Source organism: Podarcis gaigeae (genome assembly GCF_964106915.1).
Source record: "Podarcis gaigeae genome assembly, chromosome: 7".
NCBI classification, from domain to species: domain Eukaryota; kingdom Metazoa; phylum Chordata; class Lepidosauria; order Squamata; family Lacertidae; genus Podarcis; species Podarcis gaigeae.
In genome coordinates, this window is record NC_139683.1 from 87,216,488 (window position 1) to 87,230,356 (window position 13,869).

Here is a 13,869-nt window from a genome sequence, read left to right on the forward strand (position 1 = left end):
CTGTTGAATATTGTTTTTAAAAATGACTTGCAATAATTACGGCTTACTTGGTTGGTGTTGGATCCGATTGTTATTAGGAGCGTGAACTTCATTGCCTGATCTGTTTCCCTCAGCTTGACAACCGCCTTGTGTGCATCAACGCAGAAAGGCGGTGTACAGATTCAAAGAGGCGATAATGATGACCATCAGGAATGTGAATATCATAATATAAGGTGGTTGGTCATCGCCACCCCAATCTGCTGTAGCAAGCAACTCTCTACCCATATATTGTTTTGCTTTCTATTTATGTACCAATCCTGGGGGCTTGGCAGGGGGGGGCAGCGGGCTGGTGGTGTAATATTGTGGAAAAGTGGCATATAAATAAATTCGATCAATCAATAAGTTCCTGGAGATGCAAATTTCCCCATCTGCCATGAATCCAGTAGGTGGTGGCCTTTGGCAAACCAACATTTCCTTCTTGGTCCTCAGATTCTGTGCCCATCTGCTAAAACGTGGGGATTAAATATTTTAATTTTTGCTAAAACCCCACCTCATTGTCACTTCAGCCTGGCCAATCTTAAAGGGCAGCTGTGTGAGGACTGTTCAACTAATGGGGGAGCTGGTGACGGGGGCCCAAAGTGGCAGACTTGGGCCTAGCTGACCTGGCTTCATATCTCCCGGCCAGTCACAGAACTCGCTAAGTGATCCTTGGAGTAGCAATTTCCTTTCACAGACTTTCTTTTCTAGGTTTGGGGAAGGTGTGTGTATATTATGCATGTGTACTTGAGCTCTGGAGAAAGCATGGTATAAAAATGTCACAAATATAACCAGCAGCGTGTTGTAAAATGATCCAATCATTAAGCAGATTTCTTAGCTGCATTGCACAACATCCAAGAGTGTAGGTCCAATCTCCTGGGGGGCATGTTAATAAGAACAACCGCTCATCGTTTCCAGGAGCAATGCACTCGGGATTTGCCTATTCACATAGTAATGGATGGCTTATGTGACTTCCCCACTAAAAGGAATTTTGTCATTCGGTTTTCCTTTTCTCTCCTTTCTTCATGCTGTATACTTCACAACAGTGTCTATTGCTAACTAGAATACAAGAAGTTCCTATTTGGCACAGCAAGACCTGAAATATCTGCGGTGGGGAACTCCATCTGCTGAGGTTAATTGCATAAATTCCCTACCATGCATTGGATCTGTCCCTTCTTCGCAAAAGCTTCCTACAGGAGTCGGCACCTGCCAGTGCAATTATGCATCCTGCGAGCCTTTTCCAGTCATCTCCCAAATCAGGTGTGTTTCATTTTCCACAGCTTCATCATCTAGTTCTTAGACTCTTATGTTGTTAAGTTTTGAAGTGCAGTGGTACCTTGGGATGCAAATGGGATCCATTCCGGAGCCCCGTTCACATCCTGAAACAAACGTAACCCGTGTCCGCGCCCCTGCGCATCATGTTTTGGCGCTTCTGTGCATGCGCGTGACATCATTTTGACGGTCTGCGCGTGCGGTGAAACCCGGAAGTAAGGTGCTCCATTACTTCCGGGTCGCCGCGGAGCGCAACCCGAAAATGCTTAACCCAAAGCGTATTCATCCAGAGGTATGACTGTATCTGATTTACCGCAATACAGGAAGGTAAGTGTTGGTAAAAGTCTATTGTTCCTCCTTTTGTGCTTGGGTGTGCAGAAAAGCATTGCTACTGTTTGAGAATCATCTTAGGGATTTTTGAGGTCGATTCTGTGTTGTTAGATTTTTTGGATAGAGTCAGTGGAACAGACTCCTTCAGAAGGTAGTGGACTGTCCTTCATTGGAGGTTTTTAAGCAGAGCAGGAGGTTGGGCTAGATGACCCTTAGGGACCCTTCTAACTCCATGATTCTATTATTACATCAGGCACTTGTAGCTCTGATTTTTTACTCAAATCTGTCTCTAAATGTTAGCCAGGCAAAAGTATTCATGTAATAGTTATTTTGGCCATCTCCTTTGTCATTGTGTCTTTTTTATTTACAAAGCACTCTTGCAGCCCTAGTATCTTTCATTCTGTCAGGTTGTACTAATGCAGCACTTGGGGGATGCCATTAATTGCTGGTAAAGCATATAGTTTGCACACATGGGAATATTGAATGTTGCCTTATACTAAGTCAGACCAATTGGTCCATCTAGCTCAGTATTGTTAACACTTTGCAGCAACCCAGTGGTGGCTTTCTTGCGTTTCAGACATGGATCTCTTCCAGCCCCACCTGGAGACATTGGGAACTTCTGCATGCAAAGCATGTGCTCTGTCCCAGAGCTGCAGCTCTTCCTTACCACATATGTTTGGTCCCTCATTCAGTCCTTGACATCTCTTGTTAAAAGAATTTCTGGTAGCTGCATTAGGAAAGCACATTCTGCCTGTCTGATAGCCTTGGAAATTGCTATCAGGTAGATTGGTGCTAGATGGACCAATGATCTGATTCAGTACAGCAGTAAGTAAAGAGTGAATCTATCAGGATAGCTTAGCTGAAAGCAGATAAGGTAGCAGGCACAAGAGCAAGAGATCCTAGGCTTGTAGCTTGTTAACAATGTACTCCTCAGGAAAGTTTTCAGGACTTCAACAAATGGACTAAATCTCTTTGAGGATGTTATCTTTAGAGACAAATATTATCACTTACCTGCTTTCTAGGTCACCACTAAAACCTAGAATACTTTTAATGAAATTTCTGTAGAATGAAATGTACAAATGTTAACATAGACTCTGAACCCTGTGCTTGTATTTTGTGACAGTAACAGTTCAGTCTTGTCTGTTTTATCAAACCTGCTCTACTGTTTTCCAGGTGATTGAAGATGTAATAAATCGGCCATCGTCACAGCTGGGAACTGCTACAGAAAAAGGAAACGTGATTATAAAAACTGCCAAAGTAATTCTCCACTTCAGCTACCCATCTGGGTCTTCTGTGTTCTGCTTCCTCTCCCAGAGTCCCCCTTCAAGGGCTGTTTGGCTCTAGTCCTCCCTGCAGTGGAACAAGCTGCACAATCCAGCCATTTCCCATAGAGCATGCAGCTTTTTAAAAAGCTTAATCTGCTGCTTGTTCAATTTTGTTCTCCCAATCACTTTCTATTATTTTTAGCTGTACTTGATTCTTATTTGGAGCTTTTGGGCATAGATCCAAATATTTAGTATTCAACTATTGAAGCATCTGGAAGCCCTTCAATAATTGGCTCTTGTTACTATTATAACTGTGTAATTTTTATTCAGCACTTCCTCCTTTTAAAAAGATCTCTTCTAACCCCCCACCTTTTCCTCTGCCTGGACCCTTAGGGAACCAGGGATTTTAGCCCAAAGCAGATGGTCATTCGAGAAAAAATCTTCAGCACCATAATCAGCTGTTTCAAACGTCATGGAGCTGCAACAATAGATACCCCTGTGTTTGAGCGGAAGGTGAGGACAGTCATCCCCTCGTTTGAAAATAACTCACACAAGGACACAGATATTAGGTTTATGTTATTGGGCAAATTTTGGCCACAACTTTATTGAATTACAGAATGTGAGCGATATTGGCTTAGGCATTGATTGGACCTGACTATATCTGACTCCTGCCCATTGTGCAGGAAGTCCAGTAAGGGTAAGCCACCGGTAGGGGGAGCCCTGTCGATGCAAACCAACTCAAGCTCCTCCTGGTGTTCCGGTCGGGGTCGTGTCAAGGCCCTAGCCCCCATCTGGGCTTCTGACAAGATCAACACCCCCGGATTCCTTTAACGGAATACCCTTAAGCATGGAGGGGCAGGTGATGGCCACACCTCCCCTCCCCCACACAAGGTCAAATAATGCCTAACCGCAAGCCTAACAAAGTTGTGACGATTGCTACGAGGTAGGTTAAAACCAAGTGGCCAGTTCCAATTTGCCAAGTGGAAAAATTACTACCAGGCCCCTCGGACAACCAAGGCGACCAACCGAAGTCCAAAGCAAGGCCATTGCCCAACCTGCAAAATAGGGAGGGAGGGCGGGTGATTGAGGAAGCGAGCCAAAGAGGAAGTCCTCTGGCTCGCTCCTCCATTTAAACGGCCCCGGCCAGACACCCCCGGCCAGTGGATTGGCTGGCCGGGCTCTGACGTGGCCGGGATCCCCCGGGTAACAGGGGACAAAGTCCCTCGCCCCCTTGTGGGGAGTGGGTGGCCACACGGTCCACCACAATTCCTCCCCACTGGGAAGTGGAGCGGATTAATCAGTCATAAAATATGTACTACCTGTTGGGTGATAAGCAGCACGGATAAAGCCAGCAGAAGATGCTCAGCCCCAAAACTAAGATATACAAATTGCCTACACAGCATTGGCACCATATCCCTTCCCAAACAACATGGTGGAAGGAAATCCTAATAGGGCCATTTCTAAAAAGATACTATCCCAAGGACTCTCAGGGTACTTCAGAGGGTGGAGAAACATGGAGCTTTAGCAGAGCCTATGAAGTTGCCCATGGAAGGATGTGGCCTTTCAGGTATCCCTGACCCAGCTGTGCAGGGATTTAATGGTCAGCACCAGCAACTTGAATTGGGCTTGGAAACCCACAGGGAGGCCATGCAAAATTGGCATTGTGCTCTCTTTGACTCAGCTCAGTCAAAAGTCTAATGGCAGTATTCTGTAATCGTATTTCTGAGAATGCTTCAAAGGCAGCCCATATAAAGCACATTACAGTGCTCTAGTCTAGATATGACCAAAGCATGAATTCCCTGTGGCTGGGTACAGAATTACTTCCTTAAAAGGAAATATTATTGGGGACGGGGGGTTACATAATGATATATCCCACAGTATTAAACACTGGTCCATACTTGACAAAATATACTGTGTTTCTTTTTGTTTTCTTTTTCTTCAAGGACCTCTTGTTTGATCACTATGGGGAGGAATCAAAGCTGGTTTATGAGCTGAAAGACCAAGCGGGAGAGTTGCTGTGTCTTCGCTATGACTTGACTGTATCCTACCAAAGGATAGGAAACCCTCCTTTACAGTGGGGGTTGCTGTCTTTCTTGGGTAAGATAGTCGAATTAGGATATGGCAACTTTGCCTCTTCCTGAAGAATGGAGATCATGTTGTATCCTGCATGCCAGTGATTGCTGTTGAATATAGGTTTAAAAATGCCACTGGTTCAGAAGACAGCTACCACTTTTTATTGGATTGTGGTTATGGGGAGCACATAAGATCAAAGTGTTTACAGTTACCCTGCTTCCAGTGTGATTCTGGGAACAACCAAGTATGCTGATGTTGAAGTTTAAAGCCCTCAATGGTGCAAGGGCAGCATACCTTAGGCATAAGGGGTGTCTTGTCCCAAGAAAGCCTCCAAAACAGTTGAGATCTTTTTGGGAAGTGCTGCTCCACATTCCATTTGTTAGGAAGATTCTTACATCCAAGCCAGAGCATGTTATCTCCTCTTTTGTGCTACAGCTTTGAAATGTTCTACCTAGAGAGACTCTCCTTGCTTTGCCTCTACTAAGTTTTAGGTTTTTGCTATTTTTTTCTGTCTTGGATCTATCATACATTTAGAAATGACAGTGAGTAAGTGAGAGAAGATATTTTCTACATTTAACGTAAGAGAACCATAGAAACAAACCTAATTGTATATGTTCTGCAGAAATACTCTTCTGCAGCTTTTTCGAAGACATGTCTGCAACTGCTTTTAAACTTGTGCTTTTCAGAAGGCACTGGAACTAGCTATTCGTGAAGTAGGAGTGACATAATAGCAACTGTAAGACTGCTGACAAAACAAGATTGTTCTTGCTCTGTGAACGACGCACCATTTTTCTTAACAAAGGCTTCCCAGGTGCCATTTGCTCGTTATTTGGCCATGAACAAAGTTTCCCATTTTAAGCGCTATCACATTGCAAAAGTCTACAGACGTGAGAGCCCATCATTGGCAACGGGACGCTACAGAGAATTCTGCCAGTGTGTAAGTATTTGCAGGTTTCTCATCTATTGGGACGCGGGTGGCGCTGTGGGTAAAACCTCAGCGCCTAGGGCTTGCCGATCGCATGGTCGGCGGTTCGAATCCCCGCGGCAGGGTGAGCTCCCATCGGTCGGGTCCAGCTCCTGCCCATCTAGCAGTTCAAAAGCACCCCTAAGTGCAAGTAGATAAATAGGTACCGCTTTATAGCAGGAAGGTAAATGGCGTTTCCGTGTGCTGCGCTGGTGCCGGCTCGCCAGAGCAGCTTTGTCACGCTGGCCACGTGACCCGGGAGTGTCTCCGGACACCGCTGGCCCCCGGCCTCTTAAGTGAGATGGGCGCACAACCCTAGAGTCGGACACGACTGGCCCGTATGGGCAGGGGTACCTTTACCTTTACTTTACATCTGTGGATAGAGAGTGAGCACTATGGAAGTTTCCTCCCTCAAAATATCAGGCTGGGGTAGGTAGGGAGCAGAGGGATTGCAAGAGAGTTGAGTGCTGATACAAGTTTTGCCTTCCTTGCACTTCTGGGAGATGGAAGTGGTTTGTTGAATATTTCTGCTAATGACCCCTAGGCTCTGCTTCTGTGATTTTGATTGCTGCCTTCTGTGCTCTAGGATTTTGACATTGCTGGCCAATATGACCCCATGATTCCTGATGCAGAATGTCTGAAGGTCATGCACGAGATCCTAAGTGCCCTGCAGTTTGGAGATTTCCTCATCAAAGTAAGAGAGCTTACAAGCCTGTGAAAAATGAAAATGGGGTGAAAGTCAAAGTGGAAGAAAGGGATACTGAAATGAGTGACTTTATTGTCATGTCTGTGCCTGACTTCTACAGATCGTTTCTTCTTTTTCTCCAGATCAATGAAAGGCGTATTTTGAACGGGATCTTTACAATGTGTGGTGTTCCCAGTACCAAATTTGAAACAGCTTGCTGCACCCTTGACAAGCTGGGCAAGGTAAACAGTTAAAGAATATGCCGTTTTAATCTGCTAAGCCTGGACGACATCTTAAAACAGCTCAGCTATGTTGTCATTGAGCATACACCAAATAAGTGGAATAACAGTTATTATTAGGCCTTGGCAAACTGCCATTCCTCATGCCTCTGTCACATAAATATTGGTAAAACTATCTGTTTAAATGGTCTATAGCTAGCAAAGAGTTTTAGAGATCAGGCAGGAGAAGAACTGCTTTAGTTGAGCATATGCCAAACTACCGTATTTTTCCTTCTATAACACGCAGATTTTTTCTTCTAAAAAGGAAGGGGAAATGTCTGTGCGTGTTATAGAGTGAATGTGTGGTCCCTGGAGCCAAATGGTGCGAGGGGAGGGGGAAAAAAAGCAGGCAAAAATCGCGCGTCTCCTAGAAGGGAAAGCTGAAAACAGGAAGTGGCTGCTTTCCTGCATTCTGCCTCAGGGTCTTACTGCCCACCCTTCTCTGTTTCCTTGCTGTGTTTGCTCAAACGGAACAAAGAGCAGGGAAAGCCCCTCCCCTCCAGACATGCAGAGGGGAAAACATGCAGGAGGGAGAGAGAGAGAGCGTGTGAGCTGGCTGGCTTGGGTGGGTAGGTGAGGGAAAACTTTTGCCTTCCTTTCCTCCCTCCCAGTTATACCCCTCTCCTGCATTCTTAGCCAGCTGCTTCTCTGCACACCCCTCTCGTGCTCCTTGTCCGTTCTGTGTTTTTCCTTCCCTCCCCACTTAAAATGTGGTTAAAAAGCATGGATCCACATGGATCCTCAGGATCTTTGCATTGGGTCACCCCAAATTCACCATAAGATCACATAGCATGTCCATGGCTACAGCCTGCCCCCCAAAAATCACACACCCACTGTTGCCTGGGGCTGCAATGGTGCAAAAATGTGGTTAAAAAGCATGGATCCACATGGATCCTCAGGATCTTTGTATTGGGTCAGCCCAAATTCACCATCAGATCACATAGCATGTCCATGGCTACAGCCTGCCTCCCAAAAATCACGCACCCACTGTTGCCTGGGGCTGCAATGGTGCAAAAACGTGGTTAAAAAGCATGGATCCACATGGATCCTCAGGATCTTTGCATTGGGTCAGCCCAAATTCACCATCAGAGCACATAGCATGTCCATGGCTACAGCCTGCCCCCCCAAAATCACGCACCCACTGTTGCCTGGGGCTGCAATGGTGCAAAAATGTGGTTAAAAAGCATGGATCTACATGGATCCTCAGGATCTTTGCATTAGGTCACCCCAAATTCCCCATCAGATCACATAGCATGTCCATGGCTACAGCCTGCCCCCCAAAAATCACACACCCACTGTTGCCTGGGGCTGCAATGGTGCAAAAACGTGGTTACAAACCATGGATGCACAGGGATTCTCAGGATTTTTGCATTGGGTCACCCCAAATTCACCATCAGATCACATGTCTGTGGCCACAGCATGAAGCCCAAAAATGATACATCCACTGTTTCATTCAGAATGTTTTTTCCCTTGTTTTCCTCCTCTAAAAACGATGTGCGTGTTATGGTCAGGTGCGTGTTATAGAGCGAAAAATACGGTAATTCTCTCCTCTCCTCCACAGGTGACATGGAAGGAAGTGAAAAGTGAGATGGTTGAAAAGGATGGGATTTCTCCAGATGCTGTAGATCGCATTGGTGAATATGTTCAGCTCCATGGTGAGTTTCAATTTAGGCACCATTTAGTGTGTACGTACTTGATCCCTAGTCTGACACAGCTAGACTGGCTGAGAACTCATGCATGTTTCTGTGCAGATCAAGTGCCCTGCTGCTATTTCCTGTGCTCATAGAATTATGTTCTGGCTCAAGTAGTGTTGAGAGAATTGGAAACATTTCGAACTGGGCAACGAGTAGCAGCCATGAAAAAGACTAAAATTGACGGACCAAGTGTTGTGGAGACTGCTGGAGTTGGAGCTTCTTCCACCTTGTATTTGCCTCTCCTGCAGGGGGGATATGTCTGATTGAGAAGCTACTTCAGGATCCAAAGCTGTCGCAGAGTAAGCTGGCCATAGAAGGACTGGAGGACATGAAGTTGCTGTTTGAATACCTTAGCCTGTTTGGAATCATAGATCAGGTGAGTTGGGATATTACATTAGCCCTTTCTGGCTTTTCCTGGTGTTCTTTCACTCTTGCCTACTAATGAGATTCCTGGCTGCATTGCAGGTAACCATGGACCTGAGTCTGGCTCGTGGTCTAAATTATTACACTGGCGTGATCTTTGAGGCTGTGCTGCTGCACCAACAAAGTGACGCAAAGGAGTCTCTCAGGATAGGCAGTGTGGCTGCTGGTGGACGCTATGATGGACTTGTAGCAAAATTTGACCCCAAAGGGAAAAAGGTGCCTTGTGTTGGAGTGAGCATTGGTGTTGAAAGGATCTTTTCCATCCTAGAACGGAATGCTGAGGTAAGATTTATTCTTAATGTGTGATCAGAAAGGAAATGACAGAGTTGCATATAGTGATTCTGTGTGTTCTATGATGCACAATTCACAGGACATTAAACAGGGTGCTTGTAGTCACATGTCATCCGAAGTAGTGAGAAAGTAGCAATTCCTTTTCTTTGGTCTATTGGCCATGGATATTACCTGAATGTGTTATTTAAGCCAAATATTTAATACATTATGATTCTTGGCATACCTTCTTTTTCATGAAAACTTCATACAACACACCTTCCTATGAGCAGGAAGAAAGGGAGACCTATCAAAACCTGACTTTGAATGTTTGAGTTAGTTTTTTTTAAGCAGGCTTTTAAAACAGTAAATAATAAAAGCAGATATTTGGCTTAAAGTCACTATATCTAGTTTTATTTCTTTTAAATGGTGCTTTTCTGACAAGGTTTGTTTTTTATTTGATTTTTATTCTGTTAATTCTTCTATGAACTTCATTTGTTGCTGCAGAGGTACAAATTTCCTGTGCTCTCCTGGTTTGCCTGTCTTATGGCAGGGAAGCAAAATCACTGATGCTTATTTAACACTGCACTCGGATCTTGGGGAAGGTTCCACTAAAATATTCAGGGCAGGGTTTTAGCAATGCATGAGGGAATGGCTGCATCTTTTAATGGACAACAGAAAGCAATACTGAACTATTGCTTGACTTCTCCAATACCAGCCCTCCTATGCAATGAAAGAAGACACAAACATTGCATGTACTTTTGTCTGCTTAAAGTCTCTGACCGCTAGCATGCAGTTGGAATGGCACAGAGGTGACACTGCACAAACAGCTTAACTTCTGGCACTTAATAGATGGGCGCAGTATAAATAATAAAGTATTATTATTATTATTATTATTAGCTTGATTTTGCTAAATAACTAAATAACAAGTGGTTGGTTAATATGTATTAGAATAGCTTTACAACAAAAATCCACAAAGGCAAATATGTGTGTGAAATTTGCCCTACCCCAGATACAGAACTGAGTTACTTAGTTGATCTCTTTCCCTCAACTCAGTTATCCGGACAGGATAAGGATCACAGGATAAAGGTCCTTTCTGTTTCCATCAGAATTCATGCAGGTGCCTGTGCAGAATCACAAGCAGCACACGAGAGGGTGGCTTTCTCTGTTTTTCTCCCAGTCCCAAGTGCCTCATATACTGCCTCGGAACTTGGATGTTCCATTTAGCTATTGTGAATATCTATTAGATGACTTCTCCATCAGTTGCTGAATCTTTTTGAAAAGACACCAAAGACAGTGATAGTCACTACATTATCTCAGCAGACTCTGTAAGAGAGACAAGCAGGCCACCCAATGAATTCACAATTGATGTAGACTGTGATGCTCTTTATTACTCCCAGTACACAAATTGTCTAGGTGGCTTCAGCTTTCCATGAAAAGTGTATGCCAGGGGTCAGCAAACTTTTTCAGCAGGGGGCTGGTCCACTGTCCCTCAGACTTTGTGGGAAGCTGGAATATATTTTGAAAAAAGAAAAAAAAATTCTCATACCCTACAAATAACCCAGAGATGCATTTTAAATAAAATACACATTCTACTCATGTAAAACAACCAGGCAGGCCCCACAAATAGCTCAGAGATGCGTTTTAAATAAAAGGACACATTCTACTCATGTAAAAACACACTGATTCTCAGACCATCTGAGGGCCAGATTTAGAAGGCGATTGGGCCGGATCCAGCCCCGGGCCTTAGTTTGCCTACAGATGGTGTATGCTGATGTTACCGCGGGGTGTTAGGGGAAGGGTAGTACCTCTGTTGGAGGACTCAACTCTCACCTGTGCCTCCCAGAAGCTGTCAGCATGCAACAGCAGCCACACCCCGGGAACAACTTCAAATGGCTGGCTAAACCTGGTGAGGGTAGTCAATGAGTCTCAAACCCTCAGTGAGTTAGGGACTTTCTCTGCATGTGAAGACAGGCTGTGGCAGATTGAGTGGATGAGATCATTAGTGGGTCCAATGATCAAGAAGGCATTGTGCACATGCTGTAGAGGGAAGTGAGGGGCAGATGAGGCTCATCAACCTGGGAAGGTAGCCCATCTAGGGGAAGAAAAACTCTGATCCTAAGCCTCCTCTGCCTTGTGGGATATATTTGGGGAAAGCAAAGGCTAAGGAGCAAACCCTACACAAATCCAGAGTGGAGTCCCTAAGATGGTTGGATGGAGTCTTGTATGCCACCTTCTGGCAATTCCTGCAGCCAAGCTGGTGCCAAACGTCATGCTCTGCTTTCCTTTGGACCATGTCAGCGAGACTGAGAGGAGAGTCTTGTTGTCTGGGCAGCCCAGGCCCTGCACATGCATATTGCCCAGGCTTGCACCCCCAGAGAGTTCACTTTGCTGCTGCTAACGCAGTGGTTTGACTTCGTCCCCAGAGGCACACTCCATTGTCTCTCGAGACAGATGAATACCAACAACCACAACAAAATGTGACAGCATCAGTGCTTTTAGTTCTCCTCTTTTATCTTTTTAATTTTAGTATACTGTATACCTAATCATATTTTGGAATTTAGGTAAGTACGGATGGCCAACTTCTTAAAATTAGCAATGAAACTAGACTTCATTGGAAAAAGTAAAAGTACAAAAGCAGCATTATTAGAGCGCATTTATTAGGACCAGTTTCCAGTTCTCAACAAAGACTTGAACTGAGTTGTGGCTTGATTGGTAAATACTGTAATAAGGTTCCAGTTGCTCTGATGAGCTTCTTTCCTGCTCCCACTTCAGATGTCCAAGGAGAAGATCCGCGCAACAGAGACGGAAGTGCTGGTGGCAGCTGCTCAGAAGAACTTCCTTGCAGAGAGAATAAAGCTCATCTCTGAACTGTGGGGTGCTGGCATCAAGGTAACACTGAGGAGTCAGGCTATACTGCTGCATTTCTAGAAGCTAGCATTACCGTATTTTTCACCCTATAGGACGCACTTTTTCCCCTCCAAAAATGAAGGGGGAATGTGTGTGCGTCCTACGGGGCGAATGCAGGCTTCGGGCAGATATCCGCAAGCCTGGGGAGCCCGCGGGAGTTCCCGCAAGGCTCCCCAGGCTTACAGATAGCAGCCTGCATCCCGAAGCCTGGGGCGCGCTGAGCAGCTTTGGGCTTCGGACAGATATCCGCAAGCCTGGAGAGCCCGGCGGGAGTTCCCGCTGGGCTCCCAAGGCTTGCGGAGAGCAGCCTGTCCCCCCCCCCAAAAAAAACTAGGTGCGCCCTATTGGCCGGTGCACCCTATAGGGCGAAAAATACAGTATTTGAGTCCAAAGTACAAGGAAGTGGGAGAGCCTTCTCAGAGAATGAGGTCATAACCAGACCCTCCAGCCTGTTTCATGCTTGATGCAGACATGAAATTTAGGGACAGCGTCAGCCTCTGATTTGGTAGAAAGCCTGTATAGTAGTGCTGATGATTCAAATAAATATCTGGGCAGTTCACTTGCTACTACATGCTACACTCGGTGTGAAGGTCTAACTTTCCAATCACTGTGAACTTATTTCAGGCAGAGATGCTGTATAAGAAAAACCCCAAACTTCTGAACCAACTTCAGTACTGTGAAAAACATGGCATCCCACTTGTTCTCATCATAGGGGAAGAGGAGCAGAAAGATGGAGTTGTGAAACTTCGGGATGTCTCTAGCAGGAAAGAGGTTGGTGTTTCAAAGCAGGCTATCAGAATCCATTGATCTGTCACTCATTAAAAAAAAAGCTTATAGTTTGAATTTCCTTCAGTGGAAGATAATTAGTTTTGATAAATTATGCTAATCCCATGTTCTCTATCTGCTTTTCAGATCATTGTTCCTAAGGAGAATTTCATAGAGGAGATCAAGAAGAGATTGGAAAAATAGAACCCTTTCATTTCATTTCATTTCATTTCATTTCCCTTTTTTAAATCTGGCAGCTGTGTGCCCTCAGAGAATTTTGCTGGTCCGTAAAGCCACCTGGAGTTATTCAGCATTTTTGAAGAACTGGACTTTTGAGAAACGTGGAATACAGAACAGATGAAACAATGCTTTTATTGGGATAAATAACATTTTAGAAGCTGAAAGGAAGTTTTCACATTGCATTCAGTTGCCACCTTTTTCCACCCTGTTTTTGTGCCTTTCATAATGATTTGGGAGATTCCCAGGTTTTGAGGCTATTTTATAGAAATTTGTTTGTGGAATCCAAATCATCTGTGTCTGGGAAATATATTGTAGTTTTGACCCTAAAACCAATGGTGGCAGTCAATGACTGATGCCAATTTCTAACCAGCATAAATTTGCTCTTACATCCATATTGCATAACTAAATCACAATGAAAATGTACAGGAATAGCATCTGATACTACAGCAATCAGGAATTACGTCTTCTGTTTAATTACTTCTACTTTTATATGTGAAATCAGAATATTTCTCCTGAACAGGCAAAATATTAGGATTTCATGACCAGTTTACAGGGAGAAAACTCTTGACAGCAAGTTGATGTCCTGACAGTTTATTTACCTGAACCTAAGCTGGCAAACGGCGTTTCCGTGTGCGGCTCTGGCTCGCCAGAGCAGCGATGTCACGCTGGCCACGTGACCCGGAAGTGT

The 13,869-nt window shown here is 44.7% G+C and overlaps 1 protein-coding gene across 5 annotated transcripts in view; it reads left to right on the forward strand.

The window, feature by feature from the left end:
• The window catches only part of HARS1 (histidyl-tRNA synthetase 1), a 38,932-nt gene that overhangs the window by 183 nt on the left and 24,880 nt on the right, over positions 1 to 13,869 (forward strand). For 4 of the 5 annotated variants that reach the window (XM_083748463.1, XM_083748461.1, XM_083748459.1 and 1 more), the window contains exons 2-14: positions 1,062 to 1,275; positions 2,791 to 2,874; positions 3,276 to 3,395; positions 4,826 to 4,921; positions 5,767 to 5,892; positions 6,506 to 6,613; positions 6,748 to 6,846; positions 8,444 to 8,537; positions 8,825 to 8,952; positions 9,042 to 9,281; positions 12,042 to 12,158; positions 12,801 to 12,947; positions 13,089 to 13,641. In XM_083748463.1, the coding sequence (XP_083604589.1) occupies positions 1,171 to 1,275; positions 2,791 to 2,874; positions 3,276 to 3,395; positions 4,826 to 4,921; positions 5,767 to 5,892; positions 6,506 to 6,613; positions 6,748 to 6,846; positions 8,444 to 8,537; positions 8,825 to 8,952; positions 9,042 to 9,281; positions 12,042 to 12,158; positions 12,801 to 12,947; positions 13,089 to 13,145 (1,521 nt within the window). In that variant the 5' untranslated portion in view covers positions 1,062 to 1,170 and the 3' untranslated portion in view covers positions 13,146 to 13,641. Of the gene's footprint in view, positions 1 to 7; positions 213 to 1,061; positions 1,276 to 2,790; positions 2,875 to 3,275; positions 3,396 to 4,825; positions 4,922 to 5,766; positions 5,893 to 6,505; positions 6,614 to 6,747; positions 6,847 to 8,443; positions 8,538 to 8,824; positions 8,953 to 9,041; positions 9,282 to 12,041; positions 12,159 to 12,800; positions 12,948 to 13,088 lie in introns of those variants that run through there. The other variant, XM_083748462.1, reaches the window with a different exon arrangement.